The 16,476-nt window shown below is 62.6% G+C and overlaps 2 protein-coding genes across 5 annotated transcripts in view; one reads left to right on the forward strand and one right to left on the reverse strand.

Annotated features, from left to right (window-relative positions):
• The window catches only part of CCM2 (CCM2 scaffold protein), a 45,566-nt gene extending 34,020 nt beyond the window's left edge, over positions 1–11,546 (forward strand). For all 4 annotated transcript variants that reach the window (XM_032430493.1, XM_032430495.1, XM_032430494.1 and 1 more), the window contains 8 exons: positions 3,699–3,782; positions 4,247–4,430; positions 7,251–7,387; positions 8,595–8,730; positions 9,698–9,755; positions 9,876–10,014; positions 10,203–10,341; positions 11,108–11,546. In XM_032430493.1, coding sequence (XP_032286384.1) covers positions 3,699–3,782; positions 4,247–4,430; positions 7,251–7,387; positions 8,595–8,730; positions 9,698–9,755; positions 9,876–10,014; positions 10,203–10,341; positions 11,108–11,388 — 1,158 coding nt within the window. In that variant the 3' untranslated portion in view covers positions 11,389–11,546. The remainder of the gene's footprint in view (positions 1–3,698; positions 3,783–4,246; positions 4,431–7,250; positions 7,388–8,594; positions 8,731–9,697; positions 9,756–9,875; positions 10,015–10,202; positions 10,342–11,107) is intronic.
• Positions 11,547–13,076: 1,530 nt separating this feature from the next.
• NACAD (NAC alpha domain containing) overlaps positions 13,077–16,476 on the reverse strand; it is an 8,244-nt gene continuing 4,844 nt past the window's right edge. The window contains exons 3-9 of the mRNA XM_032430492.1: positions 14,553–16,073; positions 14,333–14,448; positions 14,171–14,245; positions 13,683–13,829; positions 13,468–13,614; positions 13,254–13,376; positions 13,077–13,166 (exon numbers count right to left, since the gene is read on the reverse strand). Of these exons, the coding sequence (XP_032286383.1) occupies positions 13,152–13,166; positions 13,254–13,376; positions 13,468–13,614; positions 13,683–13,829; positions 14,171–14,245; positions 14,333–14,448; positions 14,553–16,073 (2,144 nt within the window). The 3' untranslated portion in view covers positions 13,077–13,151. The remainder of the gene's footprint in view (positions 13,167–13,253; positions 13,377–13,467; positions 13,615–13,682; positions 13,830–14,170; positions 14,246–14,332; positions 14,449–14,552; positions 16,074–16,476) is intronic.

Below are 16,476 nucleotides of genomic sequence, written 5' to 3' on the forward strand. Positions count from 1 at the left end.
TTTTCTGCGTCTGTTGATCTGATCATATGATTTTTCTTCTTTAGAGTGTTGATGTGTGATGGATTACATTAGTTTATTTCTGAATTTTGAATCAGCCTTGCCTACCTGGGATAAATGCAACTTGGCCATCGTGTATATTTATTATCTTTATATAATTTATATAAATATCTTTATGCCTTGTTGGATTTGATTTGCTAATATTTTGTTGAGGATTTTTACATTTATGTTTATGAGAAATATTGATCTGTAGTTTTTCCTTTCTTGTAGTGTCTTTGATTTTGATACTAGGGTCATGCTACCTCATAGAATGGGTTAGGATATTTTCTCTGTTTTTATTTTCTGGAAGAGATTATAGACACTTGGTATCATTTCTTCCTTTAGTGTGTGGTAGAATTTACCTGTGAACCTGTCTAGGCCTGGTGCTTTCTGTTTTAGAAGGTTATCAATTCAATTTCTTTAATAGATCATATACCTACTCAGATTATCCATTTTTTTATGTGTGTTTTGATAGTTGTGTTTTTCTTTTTCTTTCTTTCTTTCTTTCTTTCTTCTTTCTTTCTTTCTTTTTCTTTCTGATTTTATACTCATGAAAGCAACCTTCTGATAATGGATTTTTAAAAAAATTTTATTTATCTTTTCAGGCTCCCCGTTGAGCAGGGAGCCCAACATGGGGCTCGATCCCAGGACCCTGGGATCATGACCCAAGCTGAAGGCAGACGTCCAAGTGACTGAGCCACCCAGGCGCCCCTAAAGATTTTATTTATTTATTTGGCAGAGAGAGCAAGAGAGCACAAACAGGAGGAACAGTAGAGGGATGGGGAGAAGCAGGTTCCCCGCCGAGCAGGGAGTCCGATGAGGGGCTCTACCCCAAGACCCTGGGATCACGACCTGAGCCGAAGGCAGACGCTCAACATCTGAGCCACCCAGGCGCCCCTATTCTTGTGTCTTTCAGAGAATTCCACTGTGATTTGAGAACACGCTGTGTATGGTTTCTAGTCTTTTAAATTTGTTAAGGTGTGTTTTATGGCCCAGAATGTGCAGTTTCTTGGTGAATGTTCATGTGAGCTTAAGAAGAATGTCTATTCTGCAGCTATTGGATGAAGTAGTCTATAGATATCAATTATATCCTGTTGGTTGAGGGTGTTGAGTTCACCTGTGTCCTCACTGATTTTCTGCCTGCTGGGTTTGTCCATTTCTGATAGAGAGGGGTGTCTTGAAGTCTCCAGTTGCAATTGTGGATTCATTTATTTCTCCTTGCAGTTTTATCAGTCTTTGCCTTGTGTATTTTGATGCTGTGTTGTTCGGTACATACACGTGAAGGATTGTCACATCTTCTCAGAGAACTCTTTTCATTAAGTAAGGTCCCTCTTTAAAGTGGGTTTCCTGTGGGCAACATGTAGTTGGGTCTTGAATTAAAAAAAAATTTTTTTTAGGGGCACCTAGCTGGCTCAGTTGGTAGAATGTATGACTCTTGATCTCAGGGTCATGAGTTTGAGCCCCATGTGGGGTGTAGAGATGACTTAAATAAAACTTAAAAAAATGTTTTTAAATTAAAAAAATTAAAAAACATTTTTGGTAAGCTCTGTGCCCAACCTGGGGCTTGAACTCACAACCCTGAGATCAAGAGTGTGTGTGCATGCTCTCTCGCTCTCAAATAAATAAATATAAATAAATCTTAAAATCCCTCAAATTTCATTTGCGGGAGAAAGTTTTTATTTCTCCTTTGCTTGAAGGACTGGTTCACTGGATACAGAATTGCAGGTTGGTGGGTTTCTATCAATGCTTGAGTGTTTCATTCCTCTCGTGCTTACATAGTTTCTGAAGAAAAGTCCAATATCATTCTTTTTCTTTTTAAAGTATTTTTATTTATTTTTGTGAGAGAGAAAGAGAACGAGCGGGGGTGGGGAGGGGCAGAGAGAGAAGCAGACTCCCCTCTGAGCAGGGAGCCCGATGCAGGGCTCGATCCCAGGACCCTGGGATCATGATCTGAGCCGCAGGCAGCCGCTTAACTGACTGAGCCACCAGGCATCCTCATTCTTTCTTTTTTTTTTTTTTTTTTAAGATTTATTTATTTACTTTTAGGGAGAGAGCGAGGGGGGGAGCTTGGGAGGGGTGGGGGGGGGGGGGGGGGCAGAGGGAGAGGGAAAGAGAATCTTAAGCAGGCTCCACACTGCATGTGGAGCCTGATGTGGGACTCGATCGTACGACCCTCAGATCATGACCTGAGCCGAAACCAAGAGCCGGCTGCTCAACTGCCTGAGCCTCCCAGGAGCCCCAGTCTAATTATCATTCTTATCCTTGTTCTTCTGTGGGTAAGGTGCTTTTGTCTTGTGGCTTACCTGAAGGTTTTCTCTGTGATTGTTTACAGTTTGACTATGAAATGCTAGGTGTCGGGCTTCTGTCTTTATTCCGTTTTCTCTTTTCTCCCTGTGTGTCCTGCCTGGTGCTCTCTCAGTCCCGGATCTGTGGTCTGGAGCCTGTCGTTAGTGCTTCTCCTGGTCATCCCACCACATGCCTGGCACAACTTTTGGAATTTCCTGGTCGTTTTTGGATATCCTGTTCCATCTTTTTCATGCTTTTCCCTCTTTGCTTTCCAGTTTGGGAAGTTTCTGTTGATGTATCTTGACGTGTTTGCACGCCTGCTGACCCTTCCCTTGGCTGTGTCCAGCCTACAGGTGCATCCAGCAGCCACACCCGTCCCTCTTTGTTTCTGTTATGGTGGTTTTGATCGTTGGCATTTCCCGTCGATCTGTGTTTAGCATTTCTATCTCTGTGCGTACATTACCCACGAAGCACAATGTCCACTTTTTCTTTTGGAGCCGGTAACACATTAATCCCACTGCTTTATTTATAAACTTTATTTTATTTTTTGAAGATTTTATGCATTTATTTGACAGAGAAAGAGAGCAAGAGCACAAGCAGGGGAGATGGGCAGAGGCAGAGGGAGAAGCAGACCCCCGCTGAGCAGGGCACCTGATGGGGGACTCGATCCCAGGACCCCGAGATCATGACCTGAGCCGAAGGCAGACGCCTAACCGACTGAGCCCTCCAGGCGTCCCCAATCGCACTGCTTTAAACTTTGGGTCCGGTGGCCCCTGAGAGCAGCCCTGCCATGTCTGTGTCTGGTTCTGGTGCTTGCCCTGCCTGTTCAGACGGCGTTTTCAGCTTTCGGCATGCCTTGTCGTCAGCTGGACGTGACGTATGGGGTAACAGGAATGGCGGTGGATGGGCCTTCCGCGTGAGGCCGTGTGCTTACCTGGCTGGAGGATGACTGTGGGGAGGGGTGTGCTCGGCCGTCCTGTGGTCAGTGTGTCTCGGTCCTCCAGGGAGCCGGTGCCCCTGGACTATGACGGCCACACGTGCTTCTCGCTGTTTCCCCCTTTAGGCAGGAGCTGGGTATTTCTGTCCCTGGCAGAACTAGTTCGCTTGAGGAAGGGCCCCTGTTACGGGTAACAGTCCTCACAGTGCAGTACATTGGCAGGTGTGGGAGTGTCTCCTGAGCCGGGAGAGACTGCTCTAAGAATTCAGAGCACACTTCCTAGCGGAGGGCCCCCCCGCGCCCCCCGCCCCCCACCCCGAGCCAGGCCAGCAGGCCTGGTGGTGGAAGGCGGAAGCCAAGCCGTGTTCTCTGTGTGTCCACGATGGTCTGGGCTGATCTTCCCTTTCTCATGGCAGCTTCTCTCCTCACTTTCTTGCAGTACTTAGGTCAGTTAACGTCCATACCAGGATACCTGAATCCCTCCAGTAGGACCGAAATCCTGCATTTCATAGACAATGCAAAGGTAACCCCATCCTTCTGACCCTGACCTGTGACCCCTGGCCTGTGAACCTCCTAACCCCAACCTCTGACCCTCAGTCTGCTCCAGCTCCTAACTCTGACCTCTGACCCACGTACTCTGACGCCGGCTCTTGGTCCTCTGCCACTGGACCTTCACGGCTGGGAGGGAGGACCCTGTCCCGTCATATTGTAGGTGTGCTTGGCTCTCGGGCCATAAAGACTGAACCTGTCTGAACGTGAACTTTATTCTCCAGGCTTTGCTCCTTGTGGTTTTGGGCTGTTTTCAGAATTCACATTTTCCAGACATGTAAAGCACACACCACAGGTCTGAATCAGAGCAGCTCTAGAAGCAACAGAGCTCCTGGAGCAGGCGTGGCGGGGCGTAGGGAGAGTTCTGGCCTGTGCGTGGTGCAGGGCTCCCGGGGGCCGTGGCAGGCCTGCACTTCTGATGCGCTGCGTCCCTTCCAGAGAGCCCACCAGCTCCCCGGACACTTGACCCAGGAGCACGACGCTGTGATCAGCCTGTCTGCCTACAACGTCAAGCTGGCCTGGCGGGACGGGGAGGACACCATCCTCAGGGTCCCCATCCACGACATCGCTGCTGTGTCCTACGTGCGGGATGACGCCTCGCACCTGGTGGTCCTGAAGACAGGTATGCACCCGGGGGGTCGGGGTCAGGGGTCCTTGGCAGGAACAGCCCACATCTTTGTTCTCAGGAGTGAGTCTGGGAATTTAGTGGAGCTCTGGACACAGTTTCTCCAGCATTGGGTCAGCTGCCACCTGAGAGGGGGCCTTCGCTCAGCCCCGCCAACATGTGGGCCCTGCCTTTGGCCACAGGCTTCCCAAAGCTGGGTACAGAGGAGACCAGACCATCGTGGAGCTCCCGGTCCGAGACGTCCTGAGCATGTCCTTGTAAGAGAGTCAGGAGGAACCTTAAATCAGGCCCTGGCCCCCAGCCCCCTGCATCCGGTCCCGCCCCCGGGGTTGGGAGCCCAGTGTCACCTCCCGGGCTCTCCACATGAGCTGCCCCCCCACCAGCGCCACAGCCCCTGCCTGGTACCAAGTCCCTGAGACACGAGGAGCGACGTCACGCCCCTCGGGTGGGGTCCGGAGGTCTGCGCTGCGGTACCGAGCTCGTCGCGGCTCCTTTGGGTGTTCTGGAGCCGGACAGGGTCCCGAAGCCATTTCCAAAGGGCCCGTGGCGGGGGCCGGGGGGGCTCAGGCAGTGCAGAGGGAACTGTTTTTCCGCCTGAGGTCGGCAGTTCATGGCAGATCCGAGAGATTTGCTTAAGAGCCAGGCCCTGGTGAGCCTGCTCGCATGACCCCTGGAGCGTGGGGGCCTCTCACGGCCCAGAGCCGGCAGGGGTGCTGCGGGCCCACCACACCCCTCTGCGCTCTGCTTACCCCTCGTTTCCCTTCGGTACATCTACTGTTGAATGATGGGCGTTACTTTAGTTTGAACAACACGAAGCTGCCCATATGCAACAGTTTTAATGTAAAAACACGGCTCAAACTAGCAGAAAGCCTGGGACACGGATTACCTGGTGTAACCTCCCGCTCAGCGGTGAGGAGGACCGTGTTCTCCCACTTCACAAATGGAGTAGCGGAGCACAGAGGTTGAGTGACCGGCGGGGGCCCAGCGGGGTGTGGCGGGGCCGGCCGGCCTGCGAAGTGGCTTCATCGGGGCTCCTGCCGCTGCCTACCTGGGCGCGGACGGTCCCGCCGGAGGCCCGAGGTCTGGGGCATCCTGAGGGACAAAAAGCAACGGGAAGACTGACCTCTGACCGGCGCCTGCAGGCGTGGAAGCTGGTGGGTGGGGAGCTGGGCCCCCTGGTGGGTTGTGTGGGGGGACACGTGTCAGCGTTAATCATTAGAGCAGATTGCTAAGAAAGGGCGAACAGATTTTTCGCGAGGGAGAGAATGAGCTCTGTAGGAGATGCTTTGCAAAATGAGACGGAAACCGGGACCCAGAGCTTTGAGAGCTTTTGAGTTAAAGGAAGAGAAGGAATCCCCGTGTCCTGGGCATCTTCCTCATTTTAGCAGACGGTCCTGAGACCATGAGCCTGCGCGTCCCAGTGGCCCCAGCGTGCTGGGCATGGGACCCTGCACGTAGGGTCCTCCGTGTGCTGGCCGTGTTTAGTAAGTGCTACCGGCGCAGCCCACGTGTGCACGTCTGCGGGCCGGGCCACGCCGGGGCCTGGGGCAGCGTGGGGGGCACGTGGGTGTGTGGGGTCTGGGTCTGCCTGCAGGGGCTCCGTGCGGCGGGCGCTGCTTGGAGGGCAGGTGACCCGATGTCCGGGCGCAGCGGGGCGGGGCAGACCGTGCAGACGCGGAGGGTGTTTCTGCGGGTGTCGGACGGCAGATGGGGGATGTGCAGCCGGAGCTGTGAGGACGGCCTGCGGGGCTACGACCCGGAGTGCTCACGTCAGGCGACGCTGGGGGCCACAGAGCTACTTAAAACGTTCTAGTAGCCACAGTAAAGGAAGTAAAGGGAAGCAGGTGAAACCAGAGTTAATAATGTATTTTATTCAGCCCTTCGTATCCGTGCACACCAGTTGGCGCCCATGCATAACCAGTATGACCATTATTAACAAGATGTCCCCGTCTTCTTTGTACTTCCCCTGAGACCCTGTGTGTAGTCTGCACTCCGCACATGGCACCGTGTGCACTCGCCACCTTGCACGTGCTCAGGGCCTGTGGCCCGTGGCCGCCGTGGGGCGGAGCGGTCCTGGGGTCTGACGGTGGCGTTCGTGGGGCTCACGGGGTGCCAGGCCCCGGGCTCTGCGGGCACACCCGTCCCGAGTGTGGCTTCTGCCTGGTTCCCGGCTCCCAGCCACGTCTGAGCTTCGGGTGTCCTCCGTGCTGGGGTGGGCCTGTCCGGAGACACCCCAGCATCGGGGGGAACGTGAGCTTCACTTCCAGCTCCTGCTCCCCGGTCCGATGTGCTCGTATTTCCCGGGGCGGGGGCCTCCCTCCCTGCTGTGGGCAGGCCGGGAGCTGCCCCGTGCGTCCGTGCCCCGGGACCTTTGTCTGACGAGGTGGTGGGCGGAGTGTTAGAAACGTGGGCCGGGGTCCGCATCCCCTCCTGGACTCTGCCCCTCTCACGCCCTTGGGCCCCACACCTCAGTGTCCCCATCTGTCAGGATCGTGTTCATGCCCATGGTTCCTGTGAGCGGAACCCTGGGAATACCATCTTGTGTGTAGACTAAAAGCAGCTAAATACTGGCCATTTCACGTCTCAGCCCAAGATACTAGCATCATCCGTGGCAGGGATGCTAGAGGGCCCTGTAGGGTGGCAGCTCTCAGTGAGCAGTGGCCAGAGCAGCCGCCGCGGAGTGAGGATGGGGGCAGCCTAGCTGAGAAGGTGGGGCAGGGGGCACGCCTGTCCCTTACCTGAGCCAGGTGGGGCCTGCCTAGAGCCTGCTGTTAAGCTCCCAACCTGCTCTAACCTGCTGCGCTGTTGACTTCTCAGCCCAGGACCCTGGCATCTCCCCCAGCCAGAGTCTGTGTGCAGAAAGTTCCAGAGGCCTCACCGCAGTCTCCCTGTCAGAGAGCGGAGTGGGGCCTGTGGAGGCCTGCTGCCTGGTAATCCTAGCCACAGAGAGCAAGGTGAGTAGAGGGTGGGACCTGGGACTCAGGCCCGCCGATACCCGGCGCCTGTCCTGCCCACAACCTGTCCAGGCCCCGCCCACCTCCCCGACCCAGGCCCCTCCCACCTCCCCGACCCAGGCCCCTCCCACACCCCCGACCCAGGCTCTTCCCACAACCTGACCCAGGCTCCTCCCACAACCTGATCCAGGCTCCTCCTATCCCGACCTAGGCCCCTCCCACCCCAGGCCCCTCCCCCACCCCACCCAGGCTCCTCCCACACCCTCACCTAGGCTCCTCTCATATCCCTACCTAGGCCCCTCCCACCCAGGTCCCTTCCACCCCCTGACACAGGCCCCTCCCACATCCTGACCCGGGCTCCTCCCACAACCTGACCCAGGCTCCTCTCATATCCCTACCTAGGCCCCTCCCACCCAGGTCCCTCCCACACCGTGACTCAGGCCCCTCCCATAGCCCCCCAACCCTGGCCCCTCCCACATCCCCCCAGACCCCGCCCACAACATGCTCAGGCCCTGCTTAGGCCCCTGTCCTGCTCACTGAGTCTGGTGCCTTCAGGCTGTGTTCCTTCTCTTCCAGGGGCCTCACCCTTTCCCCAGCGCTGATGGGGGTGGTGGTCTCTGCACCCCAAGCTGTGCCCTGGGAGTGGCAAGTTAGGGCTTGGGGCCCCCTCAGCTACCCAAGGGCTGCCAGCCTCCAGGAGCTCCTTGGTCGCCTTGTTTGTAGTTTCTGTGTCTGTAAGACTGCAGTGGGGACCCCCTGCCTTGGGGACCCTTTGATCAGTGCCCTCCTTGGCTCTGCCCACCTTCTAGCCAGTTCTTCCTCATGGGGCTGCCTCCCTGGCCTGTCCCCACTGCAGGCCCCTCTGGTCACTCCCCGTGTCCAGGGGCAGAACCGCCCCGGAGGGGACCCTGCCCTAACAGCACGCGTGTGAAGCCGTGTCCCGTGCTGGGAGTGCTGTCCCCGAGCCTGGGGCAGCAGCCTGGGCAGGGTGTTGGTGGGCCAGGTGGGGGGAGCAGGAGGGCTGGCAGCTGACTGGCACAGCTGGCCCCCTCGGGTCCGGAGAGCTGCCTGGACGGGAGCTGGTCCCCATGTGGCCCCGTCGGGCAGTGGGAGGCCAAGGGCCCTTGGTCCTGCTGCTGGCTGGGCATCTGAGGACCAAGGTGGCCGGCCCGCTGCCCAGGAAGGTCCGGCTCTGTCCCCACGGCAGGTCGCCGCGGAGGAGCTGTGCTCTCTGCTGGGGCAGGTGTTCCAGATTGTGTACACGGAGTCCACGATCGACTTTCTGGACAGAGCCATATTCGACGGGGCCTCGACACCCACCCACCACCTGTCCCTTCACAGCGGTACGTGGGCGTGGGCGGGCAGTGGCGCTGCTGTCCCCGTCCCTGTGGCTCTGGACCAGTGCCTCGTGCCCAGACTCCACTGCCCATGTCCACCTGCAGGCAGACACGGCCCCGCCCCGGGAGCCTGGCGGCTTCCTGCGCCACGTCGGGGGGCAGGGAACGCCTTCTCAGCTGAAGTCCCTTCGGCTGCCTCAGAACAGAGGGCCGGGGGCTGGGGGCGGTGTGTGTGGGGACGAACCCCAGACCGCACAGCTCTGGGGCTGGGGCGGGGGCAGCACGTGGAGGCCCCCCGCTCTGTCTGCGGAGCGTCTTCGGCAGGCGGCTCACTCAGCCCGGCGTTCAGGCGCCAGGAGCGCCCCCTGCTCCTCGCAGCGCCCCCCGACTCCATTCTCAGCCGCCTCTCCGGGCTCAGCATTGTGCAGAACGGTGTCCGTGTCCCTCGCGGCCTGGGTCACGCGGACCTTAGGTCACCCGCCCAGTGTTTCCTGAGTAGCTGCGGTGTCCCGGGGGCTCAGGCATGCCGGGGGTCCCGCCTCCGGGTCCAGGCTGGGGGCCAGCCCTGCCTCCCACCGCGGCTCCTGCCCTCGGCCAGCCCCGTGCGGTGGGGCAAGTTGTCCGGCCTCTGGGGTCCCAGTCCTCGTCTAAAGCGGCAGAGGAGACAAAGTAACCCGGGCCCCGAGTCCCGCCTGCGCTGTCCTCGGCCCTCGGGGAGCGCTCTTCAGCCCCCCGTTTGGGGCGTCCTGCGAACGCGGAGCATCGCGCTCAGGCCCACGCTTGCGACAGGTGGTGCGGGTCAGGACGCCCCCAGGAGGAGCCGGTGTGGGTGCTCGCCCCCCGGGGGCCTGTGGCTCTGCGCGAGAAGGCGTGCAGGGGCCCCGCCAGGGCCCACGTCTCGCGGGGTGCTGGGCGCCGGGCCCCGGAGCCCCTGCCCACGTAACCGGAAGCCCTGTGTCCGCACCCCGCACAGACGACTCTTCCGCCAAGGTGGACGTGAAGGAGCCCTATGAGCCGGAGGCCGGCACCTTGTGAGTACCGCGCCCCCGCAGCCCCTGGCCGGGAGTGCGCGTGCGCAGGGGGGCGCGGGGCGGGGGCGGGGGCGGGGGCGGAGCCCGGGAGCCGCGTGCCCACGGCCGCTGTCCTTGCAGTTCCTTCCCCGAGTGTGCGCGCGCGGGCGGCGTGTCGCCCTTGTCCTTCTGTGCGCACACGGCGCCCCACGCCAAGACGGTCAGCGAGAGCGAGCTGAGCGCCACGGCCACCGAGCTGCTGCAGGACTACATGCTGACGGTGCGCCCCGGGCGGCCGGGCTGCGGCGGCTCCTGGGGGGGGGGGCGGGCTGCTCAGGGGACCGTCACGGGGTCCCGTCCGCGCGCGTGCCCCCGGGCTCCTTGCGGGCGCGCTCCCTGGGGGCGCTGCGGGTGAGGTGAGGGGCGGCGGCGCCGCTCACCGCCGCACCCCTGCCCCGCCGTGGGCAGCTGCGCACCAAGCTGTCGTCCCAGGAGATCCAGCAGTTCGCCGCGCTGCTGCACGACTACCGCGACGGGGCGTCCGTGCACGAGTTCTGCATCAACCTGCGGCAGCTGTACGGGGACAGCCGCAAGTTCCTGCTGCTCGGTGAGCCCCGCCGCCCAGGGCCCTTGCCAGCGACCGGCGGGACCTGCCCGTGGCAGCCAGACAGGGGAGGCCGGGAGCTGCTCGCCGGGAGCGGGGCAGGGTGGGGCTCCTCAGGGGCTTGGCGCTCGGGTGGGTTTCGGTGGGTGACGAGGAGTTTGCGCTCGGGGGAGTGGACCCCGTTTCCGGGTAGGAGGACCGGCCTTGGCCCTGAGAGCTGGGTGGGCAGGGTGGTCGCGCCCTCAGGGAGGACGGTGCTGACCCTAGAGACCCCGGCTGGTTGATGGGGCCGGTGGAGCTCCCGGGCTCTGCCCCCACCATCCAGGGGGCCTGGGTTGTACCCTTGTGAGCAGCCACTGAGGGGCTCTCCGCTCACGGGGGATGTAGGGCCGGAGGCCTGGCCTGCTGCGTGCGGTCGGAGCTCTTGCCGACCCTGTGGCCTCCCCGCCGGGGTCAGCCATGCAGCCAGGGCTCGGGTCCGAGGCCCCAGCCCCCAGCTCCGTGTTCCTTTCCGGCTGGTTCTTACAGAAGTGGGTGGTACCCCTCAGAGGTCAGCCTGCCTCCCCCCCCGCCCCCGTTCTGCACCCGGAGGCCCGTGGGTGCGGTTCCACCAGGCCCGAGGGACGGAGATGGGGCCAGCCACGCACTGCAGACGCGGGACCTGCGCGGGCGTGTGGTGCCCGTCGGACGGGGCTGGGCGGGGCGGGCGGGGCGGGCAGGCTCGTTCTCCCCGCAGGAGGCCTGCGTCAGGCGCACCGTGTGTCCACAGGTCTGCGGCCCTTCATCCCGGAGAAGGACAGCCAGCACTTCGAGAACTTCCTGGAGACCATCGGGGTGAAGGACGGCCGAGGTATCATCACCGACAGTTTCGGCAGGTACCGGCGGGCCCTGAGCTCCGCGTCCACCTCCACCTGCGCCGGGAACAGGGCCACGGGCAGCTCCGACGACCAGTCCGCGCCCTCGGAAGGGGACGAGTGGGACCGCATGATTTCGGACATCAGCAACGACATCGAGGCTCTGGGCTGCAGCATGGACCGGGACTCGGCCTGACGGCGCCGGGAGGGGCCCACCGGTGCGCCCTCTACTGTGAAGGACCGGCCTCGGGGCGCCGGTGCCCAGGAGGGGTCCTGGGGGTCCTTTCAGTTTTGCACACGACATTCTTGTCGAAACTCTCAGAGACCTTCAAAGAAGTTTACTGCGATGTGAATAATTCATTTCTGGTCCCAGCGTGCTTCTGGTCTCGCGGGGTGGGAGCCGGGCCTGCACGACGGGCTGGGCGCTGTGGCGTGGGGGCCGGCTGCCCGTCGGTGCTCGTCGCAGCAAACCGGGAGCACGGGATTGGGGCTTTCGCTTCATGGACGTGGGGTTGGGGCAGCAGGGGGCCTGGGCGCTGGTGCGAGTGCAGGTCCTCGCTGTTGGGAGCGGGCTCCGGGTTCCCAAGTGTGGCGCCTGCCCTCCTTCCCCTCACCCCCCCACCCCGAGAGCCCGTCATCTTGGAGCCCAGGGTCCCGGTCTCCAGGGGGCTTACGGGGGGCACTGTGTTCTAGGTCTTCCTTGGGCTGGGCCCCTCCCCTGCCCTTGGCACATGGGGAGGCAGTGGGGGTGGCCCTGGCGACGCCCTCCTCACCTAGAAGGTGCCTCTGCCCTGGGAGACCCCCGACAACACGTGTGGGAAGCCCCAGGCCGAGCAGGGTGGGTGCTGGGGTCCCGGAGAGGGAGCACAGAGCCCTGGGCCCACAGTGAGGCCGTGTGGGGGCCAGGCGGGGGTCTGCGTCCTGGCCAGCGGCAGGTCGGGATGGGAGGAGGGCTCTCAGACTTGGTCCCGGCCTGCGCTGTCCGGGAGCTGGTAGTCGGCCCAGACCCGCAGAGCTAAGGGGATATGGGGTAGGTCTCCAGACAGGAGTGCAAATCAACCTGCTCTGGAAGCATCTGGAACAGCTGAAGTCATCCAGGCAGGGCCAGCCCATCCTGGGTGTGAGTGGCCCCAGCGAGCGGTCGGGGGTGGGGTGGCCACACTGTGGAACCGGGTCTAAGTGTCCTGTGTGGACGGCAGGAGCCGCTCCCTCCTCTCCAGGGGCCCCTCTCACATGCAGCCCCCCTCCGCGGGTCCCTGGGCTTTGGAGAAGAGGGAACATGGAGGGGATGGGCGGCCCCTCCAGAGCTGGGCACCAGGAGGGGCTAGGAACTTTGGGGGCCAGTCGCTGCCCCCCCCCCCCCCCCACCAAACACCTTTTCAACGGCTAAACCTCCAGAGCCCCCGAGTCTGGGGAGTTCCTTCCCAAAACCAGTCCCCAGGCCCACGCCTTGGGCCACAGCCAGGTGACTGCCTACTGTCTGGGCAGGTTGGGTACTGTGGACACGGGGTGGGGGGAAGATGGACCCCCACCTGCTGGAGTCACGGGACGGATCCCACCCTCTGGGGACAAGTGGGGACAGAACCCCACCCTCGGGACAGAGAGGACTCCCACTCTGAGGATATGGGACAGACCCCGTCCTCTGGGACACGGAGAGATCACCTGCCCTCTAGGGCCATGGGAACGCCACCACCTCTGGGGCATGAGCGGGTAGGACCACCAGCCTTTGAGAACATGGGGGACAGATCCCCACCCTCTGGGACACGGGAGGGAGGACCCCCCTCCTCCTGGGGCTCCGCACGGACCCAGGAAGTGTCTCCACCCATTCACAAACCCCGTTGGGCCGCAGCGCGCCCGGGCAGGTAGGAGCCAGAGCAGAGGCCGTGAGGAGACACCCGTTTATTGAGCAGCAGAGCCGGGGGCAGGGGCGGAGCTGTGCGGTCAGGTGGCGGTCCGCGGCTACATGGTGAGCTCCTGCGGGAAACGCAGAGAGAGAGGGCAGGCTGGGGAGGGGCGCAGCAGGGCCAGCAGCAGGGGGCCCAGAAGGGGCCAGCCACTCACCATGATGGCGTTGACGATGTCGCTCTGGTTGTCCCTCAGGGCCCGCACCGCCCGGGCCCGCGACACGTTGGCCTGCGCCATCACCAGCTCGATGTCCCGGAGCTCCAGCCCTGCCTCATCCACCTGGGGGGGGGCAAGCAGGCAGGTCTGGGGCTGCCCCGCCCCCAGGAAAAGCCATTGAGGACCCCCCAACCCCCGTGTCCCTGCGCCTCACCTCCTCCTCCTCCTCTTCCTCCTCCTCCTCGCACTCGGGCCTCACCAGCGGCCCGGGCGCGGACTCGGGGACCAGGGCGGAAGGCTCCGTGGGCACTTTGAACTTCTCGGCAGCAGCTCTGTGCACTTGCTGGGACAGGTCCTCGATCTGCAGGGGCGCAGCGGTCAGCCCAGCCCGCACCCCGGGCCCCCGCCCCCGCCCGCGGCCTGCCAGACCTTGGCCTCGCCGAAGACCACGTAGGTGTCTGAGGCTGGGCTCTTGAAGACGTCGGGCTTGGCGATGACAAACAGGATGTTCTTGGACTTCTGGATGGTGATCCGGGTGACCCCTTGGATTTGCCGCAGGCCCAGCTTGGACATAGCCTGGGGGCACAGGGCGGGGGGCTCAGACCTGGGCATCGACCCCAGGGGTCCCAGGCTGGGGTGGGGAGGAGCGGGTGGGCCCAGGGGGAGAGAGCACACTGATGGGGGGAACGAGGGTTCTGCCGCCAACCCTGGGGGACCCTCTGTGGTCTCTGGGCAGAGCCTGTGGGAACACCAGCCCCCCGGGCGTTCAGTGGGTGCCAGACCCCAGCTGGGGGCACATTCTCGATGGACGCTCTGGCCCCAGCAGTTTCACGACCCGACGGCCACTGGGTGTGAAGGGTCCCCTTATGCAGCAGGCCCCGCCCTCGCGGAGTGGCCCCGGCGGGACCCCCACCCACCTTTCGGGCTTTCTTCTCACTACGACTCTGCTTGGCTTTGGCCACGGTCTCCTCGCTGCTGCCACCTGCCGGGGCCTGGGGAGGATGGGGTTTGAGCATCTGAGGGGAGGGTGGGGTGGAGCCCTCCCAGGGGTGCAGCCTCCCCCCTCCCGGGCCGGGCACCTGGGCCGGACACTGTGCCGTCTGCGCTCCTGAGAGGTCCTGCTCCTCCAGCTCTGCAGACGACTCGCCGTGGCTGTCCGAGTGCTGGCCGGATCCTGGAGCCCTCGGCGGCGAGTCTGGGCATGGGGTAGGGGTGTGTGTGCGTTGAGGATGGCTTCCCACCCACCTGCCACCTCTGGTCCCCGGCTCAGGACAGCGCTCCAGCCCCGGCCCCTCTCACCTTCCTCCAGGCTGTCCTGGTCATCTTGCTGCTCGGCGGCCGGGAGCCCTCGAGGGCCAGGAGGCACTTGGCAGGGGGGCGAGATCTGCCAGGCCTGGTCTTTGGCATGGGTGTCCCCCGTGGGGGCCGTCTTGGGGCTGAGGATCGGGGAGTGGGGTGGGAGGCCGACCCGATGCCCGGCCCCAGGAGGTTTCGTGGTTCCTGAGAAGGCAGCCACTGCCCGTTGGGCTCCTGCCCGTGGCGGCTGGAGGCCCAGAGGGCCCGGGGACTCCTTGCCCTCATCTGAGTCTTCCCTGGGGCCCTGGCAAGGGCAGGGGGCGAGGGGTGCCATGGGGCATGGGGCTGCCTCTGTGGGAGCAGAGGGCTCTGGGACGAGGAGCCTGTCTTGGGGCACACTGGGCAGGCCCCTGGCAGGGCTTTTGGGGCCTTGTGCTGGGGACGAGCTGGGGCTTCCGGGTGCTACTTGTGCCCACTCTCCACTGCCTGGGCCCAGCACGGGCTCCGGCTGCCGAGAGGGTGCTGGAGAGGTGGGGGCAGGCTCTTTGGGGCAGCCCCTGCCAGGCCTGGGCAGGAACCTTGGTGGAAACTCGGAGCAGGAGCCCAGCCCAGCTTCTGAGGCCACAGCAACGGGGGACCTGGGCTCAGGGTTGGCTCTTCCCTCCTCCACTGGGCTCTGGGGCCATGTGTGGCCAAACTCGGGGCGAGCAGCAGGATGTACCTCTGGGCCACTATCCCCAGGAGCCTTCCTAGCACCCTGGGGTGCTGACTCGAGGCCTCCAGCCCCTTGATTCTCACCCCCTGGGGCCTCCTTCAGGGGCAAGTGGGGCTCGGCTCCATCACCAGCACGCACACAGGCACTGGGACCGGTTCCCTGCTCAGGCGCCAACAGGCCCTCAGCTACTTCCTCTCCAATGGAGGCAGGCTTGGGTGGGTCTATGGCCTCCATGGCAGGCCTAGGGGGGCCTGTGGCAGGCTCTGGGCATTCTGGAGCTTTTGTGGCAGGCTTGGGGCATTTCGGGGCCTCTGTGGCAGGCTCTGGGCATTCCGGGGCCTTTGTGGCAGGCTCAGAATGTTCTGGGGCCCCCGTGGCAGGCTCTGGGCATTCTGCGACCCCCGTGGCAGGCTCTGGGCATTCCGGAGCCTCCGTGGCAGGCTCTGGGTGTTCCGGGGCCCCCGTGGCAGGCTCTGGGCATTCCGGGGCCCCCGTGGCAGGCTCTGGGCGTTCCGGGGCCCCCGTGGCAGGCTCTGGGCGTTCCGGGGCCTCCGTGGCAGGCTCTGGGCATTCTGGGGCTCCTGTGGCAGGCTCAGAATGTTCTGAGGCCCCCATGGCAGGCTCTGGGTATTCTGGGGCCTCCGTGGCAGGCTCTGGGCGTTCCGGAGCCTCCGTGGCAGGCTCTGGGCATTCTGGGGCTCCTGTGGCAGGCTCAGAATGTTCTGAGGCCCCCGTGGCAGACCCTGGGCATTCTGGGGCCTCCGTGGCAGGCTCTGGGCATTCTGGGGCCTCTGTGGCAGGCTCAGAATGTTCTGGGCCCCCCGTGGCAGGCTCTGGGCATTCTGGGGCCTCCGTGGCAGATTCTGGGTGTTCTGGGGCCCCCATGGCAGGCTCTGGGCATTCTGGGGCCTCTGTGGCAGGTTCTGGGCATTCTGGGGCCTCCGTGGCAGGCTCTGGGTATTCTGGGGCCTCCGTGGCAGGCTCTGGGCATTCCGGGGCTTCTGTGGCAGGCTCTGGGTGTTCTGGGGCCTCCGTGGCAGGCTCTGGGCATTCCGGGGCCTCTGTGACAGGCTCAGAATATTCTGGGGCTTCTGTGGCAGGCTCTGGGCATTCCAGAGCCTCCGTGGCAGGCTCAGAATACTCCGGGACCCCTGTGGCAGGCTCTGGGCATTCCAGGGCCTTTGTGGTAGGCTCTGGGCATTCTGGGACCCC

Source organism: Phoca vitulina, unplaced genomic scaffold (genome assembly GCF_004348235.1).
Source record: "Phoca vitulina isolate PV1807 unplaced genomic scaffold, GSC_HSeal_1.0 scaffold44, whole genome shotgun sequence".
Lineage (NCBI taxonomy): Eukaryota > Metazoa > Chordata > Mammalia > Carnivora > Phocidae > Phoca > Phoca vitulina.